The sequence below is a fragment of the Mycteria americana genome, chromosome 10 (genome assembly GCF_035582795.1).
Source record: "Mycteria americana isolate JAX WOST 10 ecotype Jacksonville Zoo and Gardens chromosome 10, USCA_MyAme_1.0, whole genome shotgun sequence".
NCBI lineage: Eukaryota > Metazoa > Chordata > Aves > Ciconiiformes > Ciconiidae > Mycteria > Mycteria americana.
In genome coordinates, this window is record NC_134374.1 from 5578224 (window position 1) to 5600009 (window position 21786).

The following is a 21786-nucleotide window of genomic DNA, read 5'->3' on the forward strand; positions in this document are numbered from 1 at the left end:
GCAGAGACAGACAGCTCTTGTGCCAGGGCTGTGCTTGCCAGGCAGGGAGCTGCATCCCCAGGCTCATCCCTTACCCCTGGAAGTTAAGCTTGTCCCAGCCCCAAATTCTGGGGGAAAGGGGAGATTCCTTCATGCTGCCAGGGCAATTTGGGGAAAACACTGCAAGACTGGGCAATGTATGTGGCTTGGCCTTTACCCAGACATCTCCATGGGTCTGTGAGCCACCCCAGTGAAGCTGCCTGGTTTCTGCCTGGGAAGCTGGGGTGGTGACTGTCTGCTCTCCTGGTCCTCTGCCCTTCAGATCAACGAGTCTTTCCTCACCGCCCCCACGCCTTTGGTCTTTTCTGGCTGCCCAGGCCTGCTCGAAGCAGTTGATCTCGATCACTGAAACCAGTCTCAACCACTGTCCGAGGCAGGTAAACGAGGCCTTGTGTTGCAAAGGGCGGTAGTTGTTTTTATTGCTGAAATCTAAGCGGGGCAGCCGGGCATGAGAGCACAGCACCGTCCTGCCGCAGATGGTGTCGGCGTGCTTGGGTCCATGCGAATGGGCGTGTGTGTTTGTGATGGGAGATGGTCTCATGCCATGCTGTTGAGCCAAGAGCCTTTGCTGGTGCTTTTCAACTGCCCCTGGGCTCATGCAGTGTGAGATCCCCCACTGCTTGCTGTGGAAACAAAATGGGCTGAAAGTTTCCCCGTGGGACATGGAGCAATGCCACAAGTGGTGGGGAGCAGGCAGCAGCCTGGCAGTGGGCTGCGCCACGGGGCAGCCTTAACCAGGGAGCTCTCTCCTGCTGCACAAATGCAAGCTAATTAATTAAGGGCTCTGGGCTCTTATTGCCTTCTGCTGCTAAGCTCTCCCGGATTTCAAGGGCTGTCCTGAAATGCTGCTGGTTGCTGAGCGTGGGGCATCCTTTCCTCTCCTTTCCTCCGCAGGGGATGCATGGTTGGGCCGTTAGCACAGGGAGGTAAGTGCATCATTTCTTCCTCCATGCGGTGGTGGGTGACTGAGGTGCTGAGCTGGGCTGTTACCGGGCTGCAAAGGAGCTGAGCTGGGGGACCTGTAAGTCCTTGGACCTACAGCATTTTGCACTGGGCTTGGTGTGCAGGGCTGGCACCGAGTGAAATGGGTTGTAGCTGCCCATGCTAGTTACTGCCTTTGGGACACAGGAAACAAGCATGTGTTTCACAGCTTTTTTTTTAGCTCTGGTGCATCAAGACATGGGGCAGAGCCCACAATGGGTTTTCCCTGCGCTCTGCTGCTGGGGAGCACAGGCCGGCAGCCTCCTCTGGCCGGGGGCCCCCTGGGGATTTAATTTCCCCCCTCCTGGCAGCTCCCCTGGGAGCAGCTTTACCTGGGAAAGCAGGTTGGGGGGTTCAGCTGCTGCTTTTGCCTGCCACAGGAGCATGTTACAGAGGGATTAAGGGCTTTGTCTTGCGGGGAAACTGAGGCACAGGAAAGGGACAGGGGCCAGCCTGCAGCAAGGCAGCAAGCTGAGGGAGTACAGTCCCTCCGACACAAGCATTTTGTCCATGGGGCTGTGCTGCCCCAAGGACGGCAGGGGTGGATTTTCCTTGTAACCACAATTCTCTTGTGGGGAGTTCCAAACATCATGTACATCATGATTTCCTCCATGGGAGCCGTGCCCGGCCTGGCGTATTGGCCCCTTTGCTGGTGGGGAGGGGTGGGCGAGCGCCTGTAATGCCGCTTTCATCTCGGCCCCTCGCCCGGTGGCTGTAAATCCCAGGCTTAGGAGCTGTTGACGCAGCATGGCTGTGCACGGGATCGTATGAAACACTTGTCAGTGGCTGGGGCAGGTGGCGAGCGGTGCTGGATATTTGGAATGGCTCGGTGCGCACCAGCCTCCCCGGGCTGGGCTGGCCGTGGTGCGGGGGGCTGCGGGATGGGGCTGCCCTTGCCTTCTGCCGGCTCTGCAGGCCTGGGACCTTGCCAGCTGGGCTGGAGGCTGCGGGGACCACCCTTCGCCTGGAGGTTTGGGTGCCGGGCAAGGCGAGGCAGGGGCAGCCACCCTCTTCCTAGGGGGATTTGGGAGGCGCTGATGGCAGCAGGGCTCTGGGGCTCGCCCTGGGTGGCAGGAGGGAGGTGGGATGGCTGAGTTTCCCTGCTCTCTCCTCTGCTGGAGATGGGTGCAGGGCCAGGCAGTGACCGGGGAGGACAGCAGTGTTCCCCAGCCCCCATCTCACCCCACACCCAGGCTGAGCTGTGGAGCCCACAGGGGAGCATCGTGGCCAGAGTGTCCCGGGGTGGCGGGGGAACAGGGGCGAGCAGGCACACACGGGCAGGAGGGATCTTCATCCACTTGGCGCGGGCAGGGAGCAGAGGCTCGGGGTATGCCTTGGCAGGCAGGCAGGCAGCCCCAGGCTTGCTCTGCCTGCATGAGGCCACGTTTCTACCTCATGTTTCCACCTTCACATCTCTCCCTTCAAAGTGCCACTGAGGTCTGACCTCTTCCAAGCCATGCCCAGCGCTTGGCTGAGCTTGGTGTAGGGTCTGAGCATGGCAAAGCCAAGCCCCAGGGCCAGGACTGGAGGAGGAGCAGCAGAAACCAGTTTTGTTGCATAGAGTTAACCTGCTCCTGAGAAAACAGGGGCTTGTCTGAAAGCTTTCTGCAGTGCACATGCTGCGCTTCTCGCTGCAGGGGCTGGTGCCTGGATCTTGCTGGGCCTTGCAATGGAGACCGTCCCACCTCAAGGACCTGACTCACAAAATGCCAGTGCACTGCCAGCTCATCCCTCCCGCCGTCCCCTTCAGCAGTTGTTGGGCCGCCCCAGGCTGTGTTTCTGGGCTCTGGATGGAGCCAGGAGTCCCCCTGCCCCTGCATCCTTGTCACCGTGGGCCAGGCACGGCCCCAGCATCCTCCATATGCTGCCCGCACCGCTCCAGCAGCGGCTGGCACAGAGGGGCAGGGGAAGATGCGATGCTTTGGGTCACGCAGGGTAAAATCAGTTGTTCCCAGTGGGGTGGGTGTGTTGAAACCACTTGCGGGACTGATCCTGCTGCTGCCCAGCCATGCGAGGTGTCCCCGTTGGCTGCCCAAAGCACGTGGGTCAGGCTGCGGGGCAGGAGCTAAAGCCAGCGCGCTCGCGGGGACGCAGCCCCATTGCTGCACGCCCTGGCACCGTACCGAGCTGCTGTGAGGGGAGCGGTTTTAGGCACACGGAGCCCTCGGGAGCTGCCAAGACCCGCATCGAGACCTGCAGCATCAGGGAGGTTCTGGGAGGTGTTGTCCCACCAGGGGTTTGCTGGTTGTCGCTGTCTGATCCTGCTGGGGTCCACAGGAGTTACAGCCCTGGCCGCAGGGATGGGGCAGTGTTTTTCTGGCTGACAAGCAAGAAGAGATTGGCCACTTGTGCCTTGAAATCCACCCAAAAAAACAGCATGCTGTGGCCAGCTAGGTTCATAAGATCTCCCCAGCAGAGAGCTACAAGGCTTCTTCCCCCATCCCTCAGAGCCCAGCCCTGCAGTCTTTTAAACAAGCCCATAATTTTTATTTTATATTTTTAAATGCTCAGATGTGGCAGTGCCCCATGGACCTGTGGGTCTTTTTAGGATAACACCAGCAAAAGCTGAGTCTAGTTTGATTTAGGCTGATCAGTCAGTGCTGTTCCCAAGCTGATCGCATTGTCAGGCACCCAAAAAAAAAGTTAGTGTGCATTTATTAATATTCATTGCAATAGCCTAGGGAGTCAGAGCGAGCCATCTCTATGCCAGTCTAGCGGGTGAAATAGTAGAAGCACAGAGCACAGCCCAAGGAGAGCTGTAATAGCTGACCAGAAATATTTGCTTTCAGGTTTCGAGGCTGAGCTCTGCACATGGTCCAGCCACCTGGCCGCTGCCAGGCACCTTGGTGCCATCACCCCGTGGGGATGCATATGGAACCGGGGAGCTGAGAGCATCCCAGTTGGGGCTCACTGCTGCCGTGTCCCACAGGCAGACCCTCGCTGTGGGGCGGTGGGCACAGTGCTCTGCGCAGCACACCCCAGGGCGTGAGGCAAAGCAAGTGGTGCAAAGCACCAGCCGTGGCTTTGCACCCACCAGCCGTGGGTGCAAAGCAAGGGAACTGTTGGTGCTTGCTCCCTTGAAGGCAGCTTTCTGCCCTGTGCAGCCATGCTGAGTGGGAATGTCTTCCTTGTGCCATGTGCAGGGTTACGGGGCCAGGACAGCAAGGCTGGGCAGCTCCGCGGGGCTCACCAAAACACCCTGCAACCCTGCCCTGGGAGACAGCCCTTAGTGGGCTCCCAGGGCCTGGCTCCCTCTGAGCTGTTAACCTGCTCGGAGCCCAGGCAGATAAATGCCAATAAAGCCGTATACCAGCTTATGAACAAGCCTTAGTGTTATCCAGCACCCTGGAGCCTTCGTGATGGCACCAGCTGTGTGCGGGGAGGCAGGAGGGGAGAGCCCCACCTTGCTCCCCAGGTACAGCTGCAATTAACACTGATGAGGTCGCATTCACCATTACTGCTTCTCTTCAGTGTTTACAAACTCTGTGAGGTTTTTTTACAGGTTATGAGGAACAAGGCAGCATTGCTACACACGGAGCTATTCTGACAGAGCTATTCCAGGTAATTCAGACTAGGTTCTTGCAAAGGCACTTGGAAACTGGACTGGACTAAGCCATGAAAGACACTAAGGTAAGTCTGGCCATGTGTGGCGTTATTTTTGGAACAGATCCCCTCCTCCACTTTTATTTCACATGCTACTTTGCCCTGCAATACCTCTGCATCCAGACAAGTTCTTATGTACAATATAGCGCTCAGTTAAACAAACAAACAAATCTATCATGTACCTGTATTTACAGATTTATAAAAACTAATGTTGGCTTTTACGGTCACACAAAATCTGACTTTTCTTTGGTCTGAACACTGCTGCAGCTCACCCAGTTGCTACCAGGGTGTGGGGAAACTGCAGAACGGCTAGTTTTATCTATTGTAATAGGACTTTTAATCAAGCAGTTGAACTAGGTGCCCCTGCTTCCTGTTGCTATAGTCAGCTAACATATTTTAATTCATTTAGAACTAGAAATGAAAAACCCACCTTGATTTAAATTGTTGTGAACTAGATCTAGTTAGGGCAAGCAATACATACTTAATAATGTATTGGATCAGATTCTCTGTGTTGGAGTTGTTTCAGCCATTGACTGCATAACTAGAGTGTATTAGAAGTATCGCGGGGACTGCTGGAGTGACAAAATACATACTCCCCTTTCTGACTGGGTCCATGAGCAAGTCCTGAGCCGAACTAGGCAGATCTCTAATGACAAGAGTGAAAAACCCTGACTGAACACGGGCTAGTCTTCTAAAAGCTGGAAAGGAGGAGTGCTTGTGCTGTGAACACTGCTGCCTCAAGGCTCGAGGTGTGTGGCTGAGGAAGCTGATGGCAGTTGGTAACTGCTACTTTCGACAACTTGTGCTGAGCTGTGCACTCACCAAATTTTCTTTGTGCCTCACCAAACTGCAAAGATGGTCCTAGCCCCACCTGGCAGCCCCTTCACAGCTCCACGTCAGCTGAAGCCTTGCGTTTTCTCACTCCCAACCTTAACCCTAACTGTAAATTACACTATCCGAGCCAGCTTTTGTTCTGGGAGTCACTTGAAGCAGGACCATACTTCATCCTTTTTGACAGCTGGAGACTGCATCCCAGCAGACCTCACATGGTTCAAAACCTATTTTCAAATTTCAAAGTCTTTGACTCCTGCTTGGAAAAAACTTCCTAATTTTTATAGAGACCAACCTGCGCTTATCCGGGGCTTGGGTCGCACCCAGAGGAACCCTGAGGCCCTCGCCTGGCTGGACTGTGCTACCACACTTGGAAGAGGGATTTGTGTAACGGAGTGTACCCACTCGTTCCTCCTGCCCTTCCCAAGTACCACCTTATAATGGCTTAACTGAAGAGCCTCTGGACATAGGCTTCTGGAAATAGGCTTCAGATTAGCAGATGATCAGCAGCGAACACGACCAGCGCTGCTTGAGTTAGCCTGGCTTTAAATTGGCACACGACCGATGCATCCCAGCCTGCCAGCTCTGGAGCAGAGTTCAGTCCGTCCCTTACACCTTATTTTCCCAAAGAAAGGAAGGATACATCCTTAGGCTAAGCAGACATGAGCTTTCCCAGTCAGGGTTATAAAGCCAGGTGGAAAATCTTTATTGATTATAGGAAGACTTCCATAATAACTGTGGGAGATGAAGCATCTTGTCCATTGTTCACGTTATTTTACAATCCTTGGCAGAGTAAGAACACCCTAGGAAAAGTATTTTAGTTCAAATCTGTAACAAGGTCTTTAATCCCAAGTAAAGCATTGAAGACATGGGCTACAGAGCACTGTTATTACATCATGCAAGAGACACAAAAAACTATTTCCCAAACAAGATACTTTACACACCAATTCTTAATGTTGTCTTTATCCAAGTCCTTAGTGGCCAGTGCATTCGAAACCATTTTTCTTTCTCCTTCACACTTTACAACTCCAAATACTGACACTGTTTTGCAGAACGGGTTAGTTCAGATGTGCAGTTGCATTCTACTTTAAATGATCACCAATCGTATCAGCAGCTTCCAACTGTATATTTGTACTCATTATTAGTATAATATGCAGGCAGTTCTTGTTTTCAGTAGTTTAAAAACAGGGTTGGATTTCATGTTCTTGTATCGTGCAGTATCTGTTGGGACAGTGTAATTCTGTACAACTGTGGCTTTCCGATGTTCAACAGGAGCTGAGACTCGGAGCTACTGCCAAGCCTGTGCTGGCTACCTCTGACAGCACGTCTGCTGGTCAGGGTGAGCCGCAGCACGATGCCCAAGCCTTGCATCTGAGTCGTTCTAGACCGTGTTGGAATGGATGTCTCTCAGGCTGCTGCATGTTTTGGACGCATTTAAAATAACACAATGAACAACAGGCACAGAGCTTACTTTTGTAATGATTTCTTTGTTGTACAGTCGACCTATTGTTCTAATACATTTATGGAAATCTTACACATTTGAAAACTACCAAAATAAAGACAGGTATCTAAAGGTGCACTGAACTCAGGAAGGCACCCAGTGAAGATTTTCCCAAAAGTAGATATTCTGGAGGGAACAGCTTGCTCATAACACTGGGTCAGTAGAGAACTGCAGTTTCAGCAAAGTCTCCAGTGCTGTTGGAGTTATTAAAATCGGTACCAGAGTATCACTTATGACAGAGAGGTACTCATCCTCCAAGCCGGTTGCAGCATGTTGCCCTTGAATGTTGTCTGTTACTTCTCCTTTGTTGACAGATCTGCGATAGCTCCTGGTAGCTTTCTCCTGTCTCCAAATAGCCAGCATGTGTGCAGCGTTTCATTTGAACTGGTTATCAATCAGGGTTCCTTTCATCTTGGCTTTCTTTGCTTCCAACTCAGCCTGATTAAGAAAATTAAGACAGAATGAAATGTCTGGATACGTTTCCCTTCAGTGCTCCAATGAGGTTTGGTCTTGTCTGACCACTGCAAGCTTTTCACACCAGGAGCAAGAGCAGCTCAAGTTCTTTGCCGACTCCCTCCTCCCCTCAGGTACAAAATGAAGACCACCTTTAAAATCATAAAAAGCCCAAGACTAACTGCACAGGAGACAATTTCATACTTTCTATCCTCAGGTGGAAGCTGCACATTTCCCCTCCTTACCATCTACTACTCTCCTGTCACAGCAGGTAAGATCAGCTGTGATGTTCTTACCATTAATTCTTCAAGTGGCCCTTCCGGCAGCAGCTGAGCTGGCAGCTCCTCCACAAGGGCCTTGGCTTGCCCTGATGCCTCATGGCAAAGACCTGCTCTGCCAAGCAGGCTTGAGAGCGCAGCATTAGGGGTACTCTGGTTGGCAAAGCCATGGCCTGGTTTCCCCTTCCCTTGTTCCTTGTCCAACAGGTCATGGAAAGTCTCCCTGCAAAAGCTCTGCTGACTGCTCTTCAGTTAGCTCTATAGGTAATTGCATATGATTTTAAGTTCAGGAGGCCTAGAAGAACATCTCTATAAAACCCATAAAGGAAAAGTCATCCTCACAAAGCTACAAGTTACCTATGACTGTACCAGGACCTCTCTATACTTGTAGTCCGATCTGCAAGGTAGCTTTTGTGTACGAAGCCAACAGATCTCAGGGATTCACATTCAACACCGAAGAAAACACTCACCAACTCCTGTAGCCTTCTTTTGCTCATGCCTTTGCGTTCCAGCTGTTTCTCAATCACTTTTGCATTCTGTGCATAGGAGTCTGCAATCTCCCTCTGAAACACATACAATGTCACTTTGCAACAGCAAACCCCTCAGTAACACCACCTCATCCAAATGGTGAGACAATCACTGGCTCTGATCAGTGTCCGAGACAGCTGCCCAGTTCAGATGTGACTGCCCCTAAGGGCAGGCAAAACTCACTGCTTCAATCTCCTCCTCCTCTTCATCAATTGTGGAGACTGTGACAGAACTGAACTTGCCCATGTCTTTGGTGCGTTTGGTCATCATCACCTGGGTGAGAGCAGAGTATTTTGTTAAACCTCGGCAACAGTTGTGCCACTAGAGATCACTTCCCTCTCCAAAGCTTTTAAGGCTTTTCATGCAAGTCATTAAGATTACCTGAACTCCGTGGGTGGCAAAGGAGAATTATCTCCAGTGATTTCTGGGCTTAGAGCTGTCATGATCAGAAGCAAACTCACTGACATATATATAACAGATGAGCCAGATTTTAAGAATCACTGTGCAGACTACCAACCTGACCTACTTACAAATGGAAACTTTATGGTAACTGAGCCTAAACATCAGGCACAGTCTAGATTTCCAAGTTTATTTTGCTTTCCGTTAGTGCTAGGACTCCAAGCTGCAGTGACCTCTGTAAAGGAAAACTTAAGGCAGACGGGGAGAAGACACCAAACTGAGTTATTGCTTAGAGGTCCTTTTCTTTCTTTTTTCTCCCCTCTGCCCCTGCCATTAAGTGATTTTACTGACCACACCTTTTTAAAAAGCAGAGATAGCCTTTTTACTTCTTGAAAGCCAATTACCTTTTTGGGAGGTTCTTGTTTCTGAGTATATATGTTTGTTTTCCCAAAACCCTGGCCAAATTTGACCACAGCTCCGTCAACAATGAACGTCACGGGAGCATTTTTCTGTTGGTGTTGATAAAAGAGCAGCAGTCCACACCTGGAAACAGAAACACATGTAGCAGTGAGGAAACCTAGACTCTGGATTCCTACGGATCACAAACCGATTCTAGAAGTCACTAAGAAGCCGCCGCGGTCACTCACTTGCCACACTTCTTCCTGAACTGCCGCTCTATGCCTTCTGGTCTGGGGGAGAGAGGAAGAGCTTGAGAGGAGCGCCGAGACGGCGGGCGTCCGTGCCCGGCTGACGGACCCCAGCCGGGTGAGGAGGCCAGGCCAAGCCAGGCCAGCCCCTTCCCCAGGCCGCGGAGGGGCTCTCAGAGGGGCGGGGCGGGCAGAGGCCGGGGCCCGGCCGCGTCCCACCTGCGCAGGAAGACGCTCTCCTCCTCCTCCGCGTTGCAGAACTTGTGGGCGTGCTTGGCGGCGTCCATCACCCGGGCGCGGTCCCGCGGCCGCATCGGCAGCTTCTCCAGCTGGCAGTCTGCGGGGCAGCGGCAGGGACAGGCTGGCGGCGGGGCCGGGACGGGCACCCGCCTCCCCGCGCCCCGCCGCCTCCCGGGCCCTCAGCGCGCCGGGCCCGCGGCCTGCTCCCGGCCCGCGGCCTGCCCCCCGCCCGCCGCTCACCCAGCACCAGCACCATCTGCCCGCACAGGCAGTAGTAGACGTGAAGCGGCTTCTCCCCATCGTCGTACTCCTCGCGGTCACGGGTGTCGGAGCAGACGACGGAGCGAGACACCACCTTCGGCATGGCGGCGCCGGGGCCCGGCCTCCCCGCAGGCCCGGCCCCCCCCCCCGCAGGCCCGGCCCCCCCGCAGGCCCGGCCCTCCCCGCAGGCCCGGCCCCCCCGCAGGCCCGGCCCTCCCCGCAGGCCCGGCCCCCCCCGCAGGCCCGGCCCCCCCGCAGGCCCGGCCCTCCCCGCAGGCCCGGCCCTCCCCGCAGGCCCGGCCCTCCCCGCAGGCCCGGCCCTCCCCGCAGGCCCGGCCTCCGCAGCAGTGCGAAAGTTTTTGCAGCGGGCAAATGTAGGCCTTACGTCATTTCTCTTAACAAACAAGCGGGGCTGACCTCGGCACAGAGGAGCTCCGACCCGTGGGGGACGGGGGGTCGGTGACACCATTCCCCTTCACATGCAGCTTGTCCCCGTGCCCCCCGTCCCTGCCTCCATCATCGGCCGGGTGACGGGGATTTCTGGGCGACGGGGATTTCTGGGCAAGGGGGATTTCTTGCGCACCAAAGGGCAGGTGTTACCCACAAGCGTGAGGTCATGTTAGACTACAAAGGCACTGAACAAAGTCTCTTCCTGACAAGCACCAAGAGCTCATCCGTTTCTTACGGCATAGGCGGGGTAAGAGCAGGAGAGGTCAAGAACTGGAGGTTTTCAGTGCAGCCGTGAGAGCAGTATTTTTATTATTTTCTTTCAACTTCTGTGAAAGGGTGTGGGTCTTCCTCCCGCATCTCTGAAGCCATCTCCCCACATGGCTGTATTACATGCAGTTACAAGTGAGGATAAGCTAAAACACCGGGGCCTATCCAGTCTACTCTAGACAACAGCAGAGAGAAATTCTTTACTCCCAAAGGCAATCAAAAAGAGGTAGAAAATAGATTATTTTCCCTTGGAAAAAGCTCTCTGTGGAAGCAGAAAGTGCAGCATAGCAAGTTGTGCTGGTTTTGGCTGAGGTAGAGTTAATTTTCTTCACAGCAGCTAGTACAGGGCTGTGTTTTGGATTTGTGCTGGAAACAGCGTTGGTAACACAGGGATGTTTTCGTTCCTGCTGAGCAGTGCTTACACAGGGTCAAGGCCTTTTCTCTTCCCACCCCACCCCACCAGCGAGGAGGCTGGGGGGGGGCACAGGGAGCTGGGAGGGGACACAGCCGGGACAGCTGACCCCAACTGACCACAGGGACATTCCACACCGTATGGCGTCATGCTCAGCGTATAAAGCTGGGGAAGAAGAAGGAAGTGGGGACGTTCGGAGAAATGGCGTTTGTCTTCCCAAGTCACCGTTAGGCGTGATGGAGCCCTGCTTTCCTGGAGATGGCTGAACACCTGCCTGCCCATGGGAGGGAGTGAATGAATTCCTTGTTTTGCTTTGCTTGCGCACGCAGCTTTCGCTTTACCTGTTAAACTGTCTTTACCTCAACCCACGAGTTTTCTCACTTTTCCCATTCTCTCCCCCATCCCGCGGGGGAGTGAGCGAGCGGCTGGGGGGCCTTATTTGCCGGCCGGGGTTAAGCCACGACACAGGTGCTGGGGCAGGGGCAAGAAGACTCCCACCGGTACCGAGGGCCCCGCAGCCACCCCCGTCCCCGCCGCAGCCGCCCGTCCCCGCCCCCCGCCATCTCCGCGCCCGGGGGCGGGGCCACCCCTCCCTCCGTGACGTCACAGGCCAATTCCACCCCCGTCCGCTCCAGCCGTTGGTACAGCCCCCCTCCCTTAGGCACCGCCCCTCGCCCCCGCGCCGCGGTGGTAGAGGCTGGGCCGGGGGCTCAGCGGCATCCGGCTCCGCCCCCTCTCCCCGCGGCAGTTGGTACGTCCCGGGATCGCCCGGCAGCAGGCGCAGGAGTCGGCGCAGCCCCGGGCCTCCCCCCGCTCCCGCCTCAGTGGTAGAGGCCGCGATCGCTCCTGTTCGTCAGCGCTGCCGTTGCCTCAGTTGGAGCTCGCTGCTGCTGCCGCCGCCGCCTCTGGACGCCCCGTGCTCCCTCTGATAGTGTATGAGTGATCTATAACCCTGAGCCCGCCATGTCCACTCCGGCCCGTAGGCGCCTCATGCGGGACTTCAAGAGGTACCGAGGCCGCCGGCTGAGGGGAAAGGGGAGGGCGGGCGGGAGGAGGACGAAGGGCCCGGCTCTACCGGGGGAGGAGGGGGGCAGCACAACATGGCGGCGGGGTAGGGCGCGCTCCGCTGATTGCGTAGCGCCGGTCGACGCTGTCTGCCTGCGGGTTACGCTGTTTGCGCAGAGGCGTGTAGCTACCTGCCTGGGTTACGCGAAGTGCGCAGGGGCGGCCGCTGGCGGCGCGGGGGGCGCCGGGGGGGGGGGCGCCGGGGCCGGCGCCTCAGCCCTCCCTGTGCCCTGCAGGCTGCAGGAGGATCCCCCGGCCGGGGTGAGCGGGGCCCCCTCCGAGAACAACATCATGGTGTGGAACGCCGTCATCTTCGGGTGAGTCGGGCGGTGGCGGGGGGCCGGGGGCGGCAGGCCGCGGGGGCTGATGCCGCTCTGCCTCCTGGGGGGGGGGGGGGGGGGGGGTCAGAGCTGGGTGCCCGCGGGGTAACGCTGTGCTCTGCTTCTTCCCTCCTCTAGGCCCGAGGGGACCCCTTTCGAGGACGGTAAGTGCGGCTGCGTGCGGGCCTGGTGTTTGGCTTTCTCGGGGTAAAATGCTGCAGCTTGACACGGCCCTGGTGTGTCACTGCCGTGGACTTTGCAACAGGTGTGGGCCTGGGGATGGAGAAGGGACGCGGGTGCATATTCACCTGACCACACATCTATACGCTGCATCCAGAACTTATGTACTTTTTTTTTTTTTAATCCCACTCCAAGAAAGTGTTGTAGATTTAGATTGCTATGTTGATTTACAGAAACGTACAAATTAGCTCGTAGGGGCTTGCTTGTAATCGCTAAATCTGACTATCCTAAGCCTAATTTAATGTACCATTTTAAGGATCTCCAAGCTTTTCTGTTGAACCCTGGGTCATGTTTTTAGGGACGCTCATATTTGGAGAACTGTCAAAAACCTGGTATGGAACCGTTGTCATTTGTTTTGAGTTCTGGTTTTTCTGATGCTGGAAGTGTTTTGTGAGTAAGTCCCAATGTGAGTCAGCTGAAGTAGGAGATGGGCTGAATGTTTGAGGAAGTTTTGAACAGATTTTTTTTTTTTTTTTCCCTTGGCATCTACTTCACTCTGCTATGATCAGTATCATTCAGGGTTAAAGATTAAAAGGACTTTTTAGCTTTAGAAACTGACTAAATATGTCCTTGTAACATACCTGTGTCCTAGTAGTTTCAGTCTGGCCTTACTGTCTTTTATAGCTTTACTGATGCTGTATGAATACTTCAGCATCTTTGTGAAAACTTGTTAAACATGAAATACTGTCTAACTGAAATCAGTGATGCATTTTTTTTTTCTTAAGATACTTTCAGTGCAGGCTATAATTAATCCTAGATCTCCATGACTCATGACAAAAGCATAGGAAAAATTCCTTAACTCTTATGTTGTTCTTGGCTAACTCCTTTGTCTCTGTTTATCCTCGGAGGTAGCACCTGTGGGCATGCCTGTAAATTGCAGATTTTTTTTTTCTGTGAAGATTTTAAATATTTCAGGCATAAGAAAACTCCAAAGACTCCAGTTACTTTTTTTCATGTACTTGATTAGTTAAGAAACTTGCTATAGTAGCTGCTTCAGAAGTCTTATGTTTAGACTTAAGTATCCCATAACATCGCATAATAGAATAGGTAGACTAAATGTATTCTGTTATCTCATCTTGTAAACCTTGAAGAAGGGCTCCCTTAAACTTCTGTGAGGGTTGCTAGAGCTGCTTAGGTTCTTGGTGCACTGCCACTGATAGAGTGATTCACTGTTTGGAGCAGAAAGCCATCTCCTTGCAGTGTACTAAAATGCAGGTTGTTTCCATGTTGAGGCTCTTCCACCTCAGTTTGGGGTTAACAGATGCTATAAGGGCTTTTTTCCATATATTTCCATTTACTTGGAGAAGGTTGGAGACTGCTTTGAGAGCCCTGACATATTGATTTCATCTGTGCTTTCCCCTGTGGCAGCATTGTGTCTTTATCTCAAATACTTTGGGCATGTTGCACTCGCAGCAGTTTGAAGTTCAAACAGATGCTTGAGTCTGCTACTGCTGTCCTACTGCTTTGGTTGATCTAATAATCTCGATGTGTGATGTTTGCTCTTTTCATAGCAAAGTGTGTGTTTTCACAGTATGCGCCCAGGAAAACAGATACGTCTTGTGTTGCAGGATATGCTTATCTCCTTTTCTCTGGGACATATCTTACATTGTGCTAGATAATGAAATACTAAGTGGTGCCTAGAGATATGGGTGTATTGGTGCCTCGGCTGTGCTTTTCCATTAAGTGAGCAGAGTAGCATAGTTCAGATAATGCTAGCACAGTTCAGATGCAGTTTAACTTAATGTAGGTAAAATTAAGGGAATCTTTATTTAACAGTATTGAGCTGTTAGTTTGGGCTTGTTTTGTAACCGTGCAGGCCCTTGTGAATCAAAGGTATGCTGGAACTCTGTAATCCTTCTCAGGAAGCCTTTGCAGGGCAGCGTTCTTCAGAAGTCGCTTTGTATTTTCATTTTTAGGCCCTGTCACTTCCTGGTGGTACTGTAAGACTTCAGATACCTTAGTTCTTGTGAAAGTAGCCTGTGAAATTTATTTTTGTTGAACTAGAAGTGTAATAATTTCAACATTGTGAGAATTACTGTTCTTTATCCTCATTCTGGTGAGGCTCTTCTCCAGTCTCAGCTTCTGAGGTTTCTTAGCTTTGTCTGAACTGAAAACCTTAAGTTCCAACACGTTTGTTTACTTGCTGTACAGCATAATGCAGCTAACAACCCTCCCTCCCCTCCGCCCCCAGACTTTAGAGGGTGTTTTCACAACTCGGTGCGCAGGCTGACTCGGCCTAGGAGCAACTACTAATTTAGATCAGCAGCATAAATTCCGTCTTATGGTTTAAGAGGATTCGATTGCAGGTGTCTGCAGTAGGACCCCAGGGATATTTATCCTGCCCTTCACCATATTTCTAAGAATCTGTATTTGTGTGGCATCTAAAGTGGTAGTGCTGTCACAGAGATGGAAACCCAGGCTCTCCCAGTCCTTCAGACCTGTTTCTCTGAAACTGGATGATGATATCATGGTTAGTGCAGGATTCCTGGCTTGGAGAGAGTTAAGTAACACAGCTATTGCAGTATCCTGCCTTGCTGTCATCGTGCAGCAGGCTTGAACAGAGAAAGCAAGGCATTTGCCTTCTTTATGGTTTGTTCCTTGCTTACGGAATATGGATTCTGTATCCTCATGCAGGATACAGATCATCCCTGCTTTATGGACAGTGGAATAGAGGGGGCTGCTCTTGCTCCTTGCAGCGAGAAGGGCCTGGCAGGGACATGGGTGCTGCTCTGGCGGGGGTTACTCGGGCCAGCGTACAGCTCATGGAGAAGCCTCTTTGTTAGCCGTGTGAGAGTCTCACATCCCGAGGTAGGAGAAACAGATCGGTAAGGTAAGTAAGTACAAGAGAGAAAAGAGAATGTTTTCCTAAGATCAGTGATGATCCCAATATCAATAATGACAGTGAATAGGATAATTTGTGTTTTAAAATTGGCTGTCTAGGGCGAGTTGCAAGGAATACCAGTTGAAAGCTTTAAAATTAGTGACAGAAGAGATGGGACACTGAAGGCCTCATCCCCAGCAGTGTGTGTTGTGATACCTGTTTCACTTGTGTGGGCTTTCTGTGTGAGTGACCCTTGGGCTTTGGTTCATCGGATCTCTGCATTTGTCCTTTAATAAAGCTCAACAACGAGGTGTTGCATATTGTGGAGCACTTTCAAAGAGCCATTGCCACTCTGGGTCTTGACTTGGAAATTAGAGTAGGTAGATGCTCCAGCTGGAAGCTGTCTAACCACTCACTCAGATTTGTGTTAAAAGTAATGCCGTCCTGTCCCTGGTAGGACAGAGAGCTTCCCTTTCTTTCAGTAGTTCTAAATGGATTCTAAGACCCAACTGCCCTTGTTACTGCTTTTTGGCCATCTTATCTGTCCCCTCTGCTCCCACTTCAGTCAGCGTTCTAGAATAGCATTCGTTTTCTCAACTATGCTTGTTGAACTCTACTGTTTGATGGTTTGTGCTCAGTTTTCAGCCTACTGCTTGCTTAGTCACTCTTCCACAGAAGAAAGTGCCTGCTTTCCTACCTCATAAGGAGGCTACTGAGAACCAGAACTGGGGCAGGGAGAGCTGGGAATCTCGTAAGATTTAGAATCAAATCTCTAAGCATTCAATTCTAAAGGACCAATATTGTTTGGGATTGTCACCGTGTAGGGAAGGAAAGGTAGTCCTGAGCTGATGTTCACAGCTGGTAGAACTTGTTACTAACATTCCAGTGCTGGCTTTCAAACCGATCTCAGATCTGGCTCTGTGCCTCTGGATTAGCTGGAGTAAAGCTTGAAAGCCCCACTGCAGACTTCCGCTAATTTGAACAATCTTAACTATACTACTCTTGTTCTTCTGTTTTACAGTCAGATAGCATGCTGTTGGCTCTGCTCTTGTGGTGTTAGGCTGCTAATAAAAACCAAACATGCAAAAATAGGACGTTGAGACTTCCCACTGCTGTACAGAAAGCTCTGAAGCATCTGTACTCTGAAGCATCTGTCTTCATGTGCAAACTGGAACGTCAAAACAATGACCTTCACTCCTTGCAGCTCAATGTTACAGTTTATCTCCTTATGAAGGAGGGAGTCCCTGGGAAGTACTGCAGGTCCTTACTGATCTGAAAAAAAGGAAAATGGGTTGAAAAATCTGTTTTCTGGCTACCAGTTGTTGGCATGTGTTTGCCAGCCAAACAAAGGAATACATTAATTATATTAGTCCTGGAAAACTTCCTCACAGTAGGAAGCAAGGATGAGCTTTATATCTGAGCCCCTGAGTTTTAATTTGGGCACTGAGTGTTGGGGGGGTGGGGAGGAACCTGTTACTGATATACAAGAATGCCTTTTCAGAAAAGGTAATATGTCTGCCCTGGCAGCTTGTTACAGCTGTCACTGTGAGGTGCATTCCTTTTACAGGAGAGCTATATATTTACATGAAAGTGCTTCAGATATTTCTGTCTGGGCATACGCAGGAACTTCATAAACTGCTTCCTGGATTGGTTGGTCTGAGGTGATAGCATGGTAAAGAGAAGCTTGCATGTTTTGAAGTGGAGTATGTAGAGTTCCTTAGTTACTGATCTGAATCACTAGCAGCACTTGGTCCTTTGGACCCATATTTATGCAGCTTAGTTGACAGACTTCTTATTCTCAGATTGTCATAGCCTGAGGAGAAGGGCTAAAATAGCTTATGTTGGGGCAGGCTGTTAAAATGGTTGGATTAGGACTTAACTACAGAGTTTTCTGTTTCTGCTTAATCAGTCTTTCTCAAAGGAAGACAAAAGGAAGTGTGAAGTAAATGATCAGATTTTTATTTTAAAGTGTCTTATTTGGATGCTGCTTTCAATACTACTTTTCTACAGCAAGACCTGATTACTTTACAGTTCTTGATAAAAATGTATTTTCTTGAAACTTAACAGAAAATAAATGAGAAGGTCCCTGTTATGATAGCATATTTCAGACTCCAGGACTTACTAAATCATGGCCTGTTACACAGATGGTTGTACACCCACTTGTGTTGTTTTTACAGTGGATTGGCATTAGGCTTTGTGGAAGGGCAGATTTATTTCCTTACACAAACTTTTTTACTGGGGTGGTGGTTTCGGCAATAAAAGTCGCAGGAGAAACTCTCGTACCAGTACTGTCTAGCACTTCAGGGTTAATGATTAACTCTGAAGAGAGTAGAAGAATTGTGGTAGGACTGAACAATCTGTATTCCATAGCCAACATGCGTGTATGAGCACAATAGTATCAGTTTGTGGAGGGATGCTACTTATTCATCTCTTGTGTAAATTCATTCTGAATAAAGGTTACTTATCTCTCTTTCAACTCCAGGAACTTTCAAACTTACAATAGAATTCACAGAAGAATATCCGAATAAGCCACCTACTGTTAGATTTGTCTCTAAAATGTTTCATCCAAATGGTAAGTACTTAGACAATGCTCTTTTTTGTTTTGGGTGGGGGTTTGTTATGTTTTGGTTTTGGTTATAGCTTGCTATAGTACTGTAGGAAAAGGTCTATTATAAAAGTTTCCATTATCTAATAAGCTAGCCAAATTCCAGTGTGGTTCTATGTAGTTTTGGTAAGGATGAATGTGTGACCAGTGCTCAGGCTTGAAATGAAAGGGGCAATAAAAGGAGCCTCTTACCTTTCAGGTGTAACAGCACCGTATTGATGAGACGCTCTTCTCTGTCAACTGCCTGTTGTTAAACCTTACAGAAGAATATTTGGTACTTAAATAGCAGTGCCTTGGACTTCTGTCTATACATGCTGCATACATGGCATAATGACACTGCTGAATGCAGTTGTCTTTTATCACTTTTCTTCCCAAAAATGCCTGTAAATGATATACCTTGAAATGTAGTGCTAGTTTCCAACTATAGCCGGTGATAGCAAGATTGTTTAATTAATCCCCTTCCTTGGTAATTAAAGGTTGGAGATGTATTTGTTTGGATGCAAGGAATACTAGGTTTGTGAAGAAATACCTGAAACTTTCAAATGTAGCAAGTAAGCACGTGTGGGTAAAGTGCACTGAGGGAAGGTTCTTCTAAAGCTGCCATGAGAAAGGTGACTAGACACTGACTGTTGTAGATGCTTTCTGGGGAAACCTTGTGTGTAAGCAGCTTTTTGCTTGTGCTCTTTATTTGGTTCACTTGTGGGTAGCTTAAATGTTTTTGCCTTCAAACCTATTCATGGTTTTTCATTCGTTCCATAGTGGTAGTTGCAATGTCACAGAGAAGCTTGATGTTGAAGAATAAGCAGAGGTTGAGTTTAAATACCTCAGGCAGCTGTTGGTGACAAGCTTCACCTCTTCCTACTTACAGGCTTGTTTGCTGGATTTGAGTCTGTCAGATGCTATTGACTTTTGTAGTGTTTGTCAGTACGTAGGTTTTCAGGATCAGGCAGTACTAGGAAAAAACTGTGTAGCTGTACAACTTCTGTCTTAAGCCATTCTTCTTGAACCTTTTCTAGTCTATGCAGACGGTAGTATATGTCTGGATATTCTTCAGAATCGTTGGAGTCCTACTTACGATGTCTCCTCCATCTTAACATCCATACAGGTAAAAAGAACTCTGCATGAAAAGGCAGAATGAAATCAGGATGCTTTGACAAAAGCAGCTCAGGAAACACTTCTTTTTTTTTTTTTTTTTTCCTTCTCCTGATAGCCAGTATAGCAGCTATACCTTGACATTGGCTGAAGTGTGAATACTTCCCAGGTGTAAATTGAGTAGACAAGTGACAGCAGGTGGTCGCTGAAGGGACCTGTCCAGTGATTGCACTCCTTGGGTATTGCTGCTTGGCTGTTGGTTAAACAGCCACCTGCACTGCTAAGAGTAAGACTGATAGCAAAAGCTTCCAGTTGTTTACAGCTGGAATAATGCAGTGTACCGTACCTCTATCTAGATGAACTTCCATGCTCTTATTAGTATGGATAGCTTAAGGAATATGTTGGAAAACTATGCATACTTCAAGTGCCTAAGAATCTTTTTCTCTTTGCACAGTCTCTATTGGATGAGCCAAACCCTAACAGTCCAGCAAACAGCCAGGCAGCTCAGCTATACCAAGAGAATAAGCGGGAATATGAAAAACGGGTTTCTGCAATAGTAGAACAGAGCTGGCGTGACTGTTGACCCAGGATGATGCAAATGAACACTCTGTTGATGAGGAAAATAAACAAAGTGTCTCAGTCATCTTTTTCCTCCTAGCATTTACTTTGAAAGCAGAATAGCTGTTGTGCTGTTGCCACCCTCCCTTGCTGAAGCTTCTTCTCCTTGGACATCAGAAAGCACCCACTTTGAAGTCAAATGTTCTGTACTTGGGTTACTTGCAAAAGAGTTACTGATGCTGAATTAATTTTCTGTGGTCCCTCTCCAGTCTTAGGGCAGTATTGTGCATTTCCGTAGTGTACACTAAGCTTTTAATTGTAATTGTGTTATACACAGTGATGCTTATGTGTAGCTTGATAAAAGGGATGTTTATATACATACACATTTTTTAACTGATATTAACTAAAGTGCTGATCTGTCCAGGCTGGTCATTTACCTCTACTATTGGTTTAGGCCCCACTGCATTTGTAAGTACTGAGTGAAGAAATAACCTCTTGTTTCCCTTTTGTATTGGTTTATCGACTCCTTACTCATGGGAAACAAACCAACTCTTAAATTGATTCCAATTCAAATATTTAGTAAGACTGTGGAATGCTAGTCTGCACTTCACATGCAAGATTTATGTACAGATATACATAAACCACTATAGCTGTGGTACTTTGATCTTTGCTTAGGGTGAGAAACAACCCCCCCTTTTTTATTTTATTTTAAAGGACATACTACAGCGACTGCTTCAGTAAGTTTCTGTAGTCCTGTCACTGAGCATTACTGGACAAAACCAGGTAGAGCTGTGGTACTCTGAGCGAAAGGCCTTCCGTGTTAAGGAAGAGGTAAAACCTGAAGCGTTCCAGCAGTGGGATTACTCTCCTTCAGTGTCTTTCTCCTGCCCCTTATCTTTAGCTGAGAAAGATAAGTTCTTTGGGATCCAACTTTGCCTTGTAGAAAGTTTGAATAAAGTACGGGGTAGGCACTTGAGTCTCTGCAGTTTCTGCTCTTTGTAGATTACTGTGTGGTTTGTGTGAGCTACCGCTGCATGCTGGAGTTAGTTTCCCTTCAGTTCTATGAAAGTATTTTTTTCAACTCTGAAAAACCATTTGTAAGTCCAGACTCACTTTTTTGTAAGGCTCAGTTTCTACGTTTGGTTACAGTACCTTAAGCAGCGTGGGGTGAAACCTACAATTGTGTTGTCCACTGTTCCGGTGTCTTTTGTGTGCACATTGGTCTGTTAGTTGAGAAGTTTAACTTTGCACAAGTAACCCATGTAAGAAACTGTACATTTTTCAAAAATTGTAAATAAAGTGTAACCTTAGTGCTTATTGTATAAATAGGCAAGAGGTGTATAACTGTGCTTATTTTAACCGGGACAGCAGGGGTCTGGTGCGGGATCAAGCTCCAGGTAGACCCTGACAGCAGGACTGTGAAATACTTCCCAGCCTTCTGGGCAGTAGGTGGTGTGCATGGGCCAAAGCTGTGCCAGCTGTAATGCAGGGTGAACAACTCGGCCCTTCCAGCCAGGAGGAGGTGTGAGGAGCAAAGGAGGAATGGCAGGCTGGGAAAGGGAAAGAGGGACATGAGGCTTAGCAAAAAAAAAAAAAAAGCACTTGGAGGAATCTCAGCACTGTGTTATGTGTGTGAACTGTTGACAAAAAAAGAGCCTATGATATAATGAGTTCAGTAATTAATTGATACAGGAATCATACTTGTTTTCCTCCTGTCTTACAAAGGAGAGAACAGGATTTAAAATGACTGACATGTAACAAAAGCTGGTACTGCTGCTTACCTCTACAATTAAGATAGAAGCTGCCAGGCTCAAAAAACTCAGTCAGGATTTGTACCTGCTGTGACCACAGCTCAGACCCCTGAACCGGCCTTTTGTCTTCAGTGGTAAAGGCTGTTCCACCCATGCGCTACCTCAGTTACACCAGCTCGTTTTCCTAAAGGACAGAGTTTCCCTCCTAACCGCTAGATTTGGCAAGTGCTTAGGTGTGTATGGAGAAGGCAGGACAGTGAGTCTGCCCTAAGTAATTGTGATGTTTCTTAAGCATTCCCTCTGCAAGGCTTTCCCAAGTCGGAGCCAGTCAAGCAAGGAACACCTTATCTGCACCCACTAAGTTACAGACCAGTGCAAAAAAACCCAACCCCACCACCTGCAGCCAACAAGAGCATCTTGACCATTGCCCCCGTACCAGCCGTA

General features: G+C 49.6%; 2 protein-coding genes across 2 annotated transcripts; one reads left to right on the forward strand and one right to left on the reverse strand.

Annotated features, from left to right (window-relative positions):
- Positions 1-6269: 6269 nt before the first annotated feature.
- On the reverse strand, positions 6270-9901 carry STEEP1 (STING1 ER exit protein 1). The gene is made up of 7 exons (XM_075513174.1): positions 9741-9901; positions 9480-9597; positions 9261-9302; positions 9018-9156; positions 8398-8487; positions 8157-8249; positions 6270-7393 (listed from the first exon to the last, which is right to left on the reverse strand). Exons 1-7 carry the CDS (start codon positions 9862-9864, stop codon positions 7331-7333), a joined length of 669 nt encoding a protein of 222 aa, XP_075369289.1. The 5' UTR covers positions 9865-9901; the 3' UTR covers positions 6270-7330.
- A 1664-nt stretch (positions 9902-11565) lies between these two features.
- Positions 11566-20920, forward strand: UBE2A (ubiquitin conjugating enzyme E2 A). Its single transcript, XM_075512883.1, has 6 exons — positions 11566-11897; positions 12192-12272; positions 12414-12439; positions 17819-17908; positions 18958-19046; positions 19488-20920. The coding sequence occupies exons 1-6, from the start codon at positions 11854-11856 to the stop codon at positions 19614-19616; spliced, it is 459 nt and encodes a 152-aa protein (XP_075368998.1). The 5' UTR covers positions 11566-11853; the 3' UTR covers positions 19617-20920.
- Positions 20921-21786: the final 866 nt, after the last annotated feature.

What these genes read in the sequence shown, in the direction of transcription:
- STEEP1 (XM_075513174.1), bottom strand. Translation starts at nt 9,864, where the DNA reads ATGCCGAAGGTGGTGTCTCGCTCCGTCGTCTGCTCCGACACCCGTGAC. An exon ending in GAGAGCGTCTTCCTGCGCAG is followed by an intron (nt 9,303 to 9,479) that starts GTGGGACGCGGC and finishes TCTCTCCCCCAG; the next exon opens with ACCAGAAGGCATAGAGCGGC. An exon ending in AGGAGGAGGAGATTGAAGCA is followed by an intron (nt 8,250 to 8,397) that starts GTGAGTTTTGCC and finishes TATGTGTTTCAG; the next exon opens with AGGGAGATTGCAGACTCCTA.
- UBE2A (XM_075512883.1), top strand. Translation starts at nt 11,854, where the DNA reads ATGTCCACTCCGGCCCGTAGGCGCCTCATGCGGGACTTCAAGAG. An exon ending in CTCATGCGGGACTTCAAGAG is followed by an intron (nt 11,898 to 12,191) that starts GTACCGAGGCCG and finishes TGTGCCCTGCAG; the next exon opens with GCTGCAGGAGGATCCCCCGG. An exon ending in TAAAATGTTTCATCCAAATG is followed by an intron (nt 17,909 to 18,957) that starts GTAAGTACTTAG and finishes AACCTTTTCTAG; the next exon opens with TCTATGCAGACGGTAGTATA.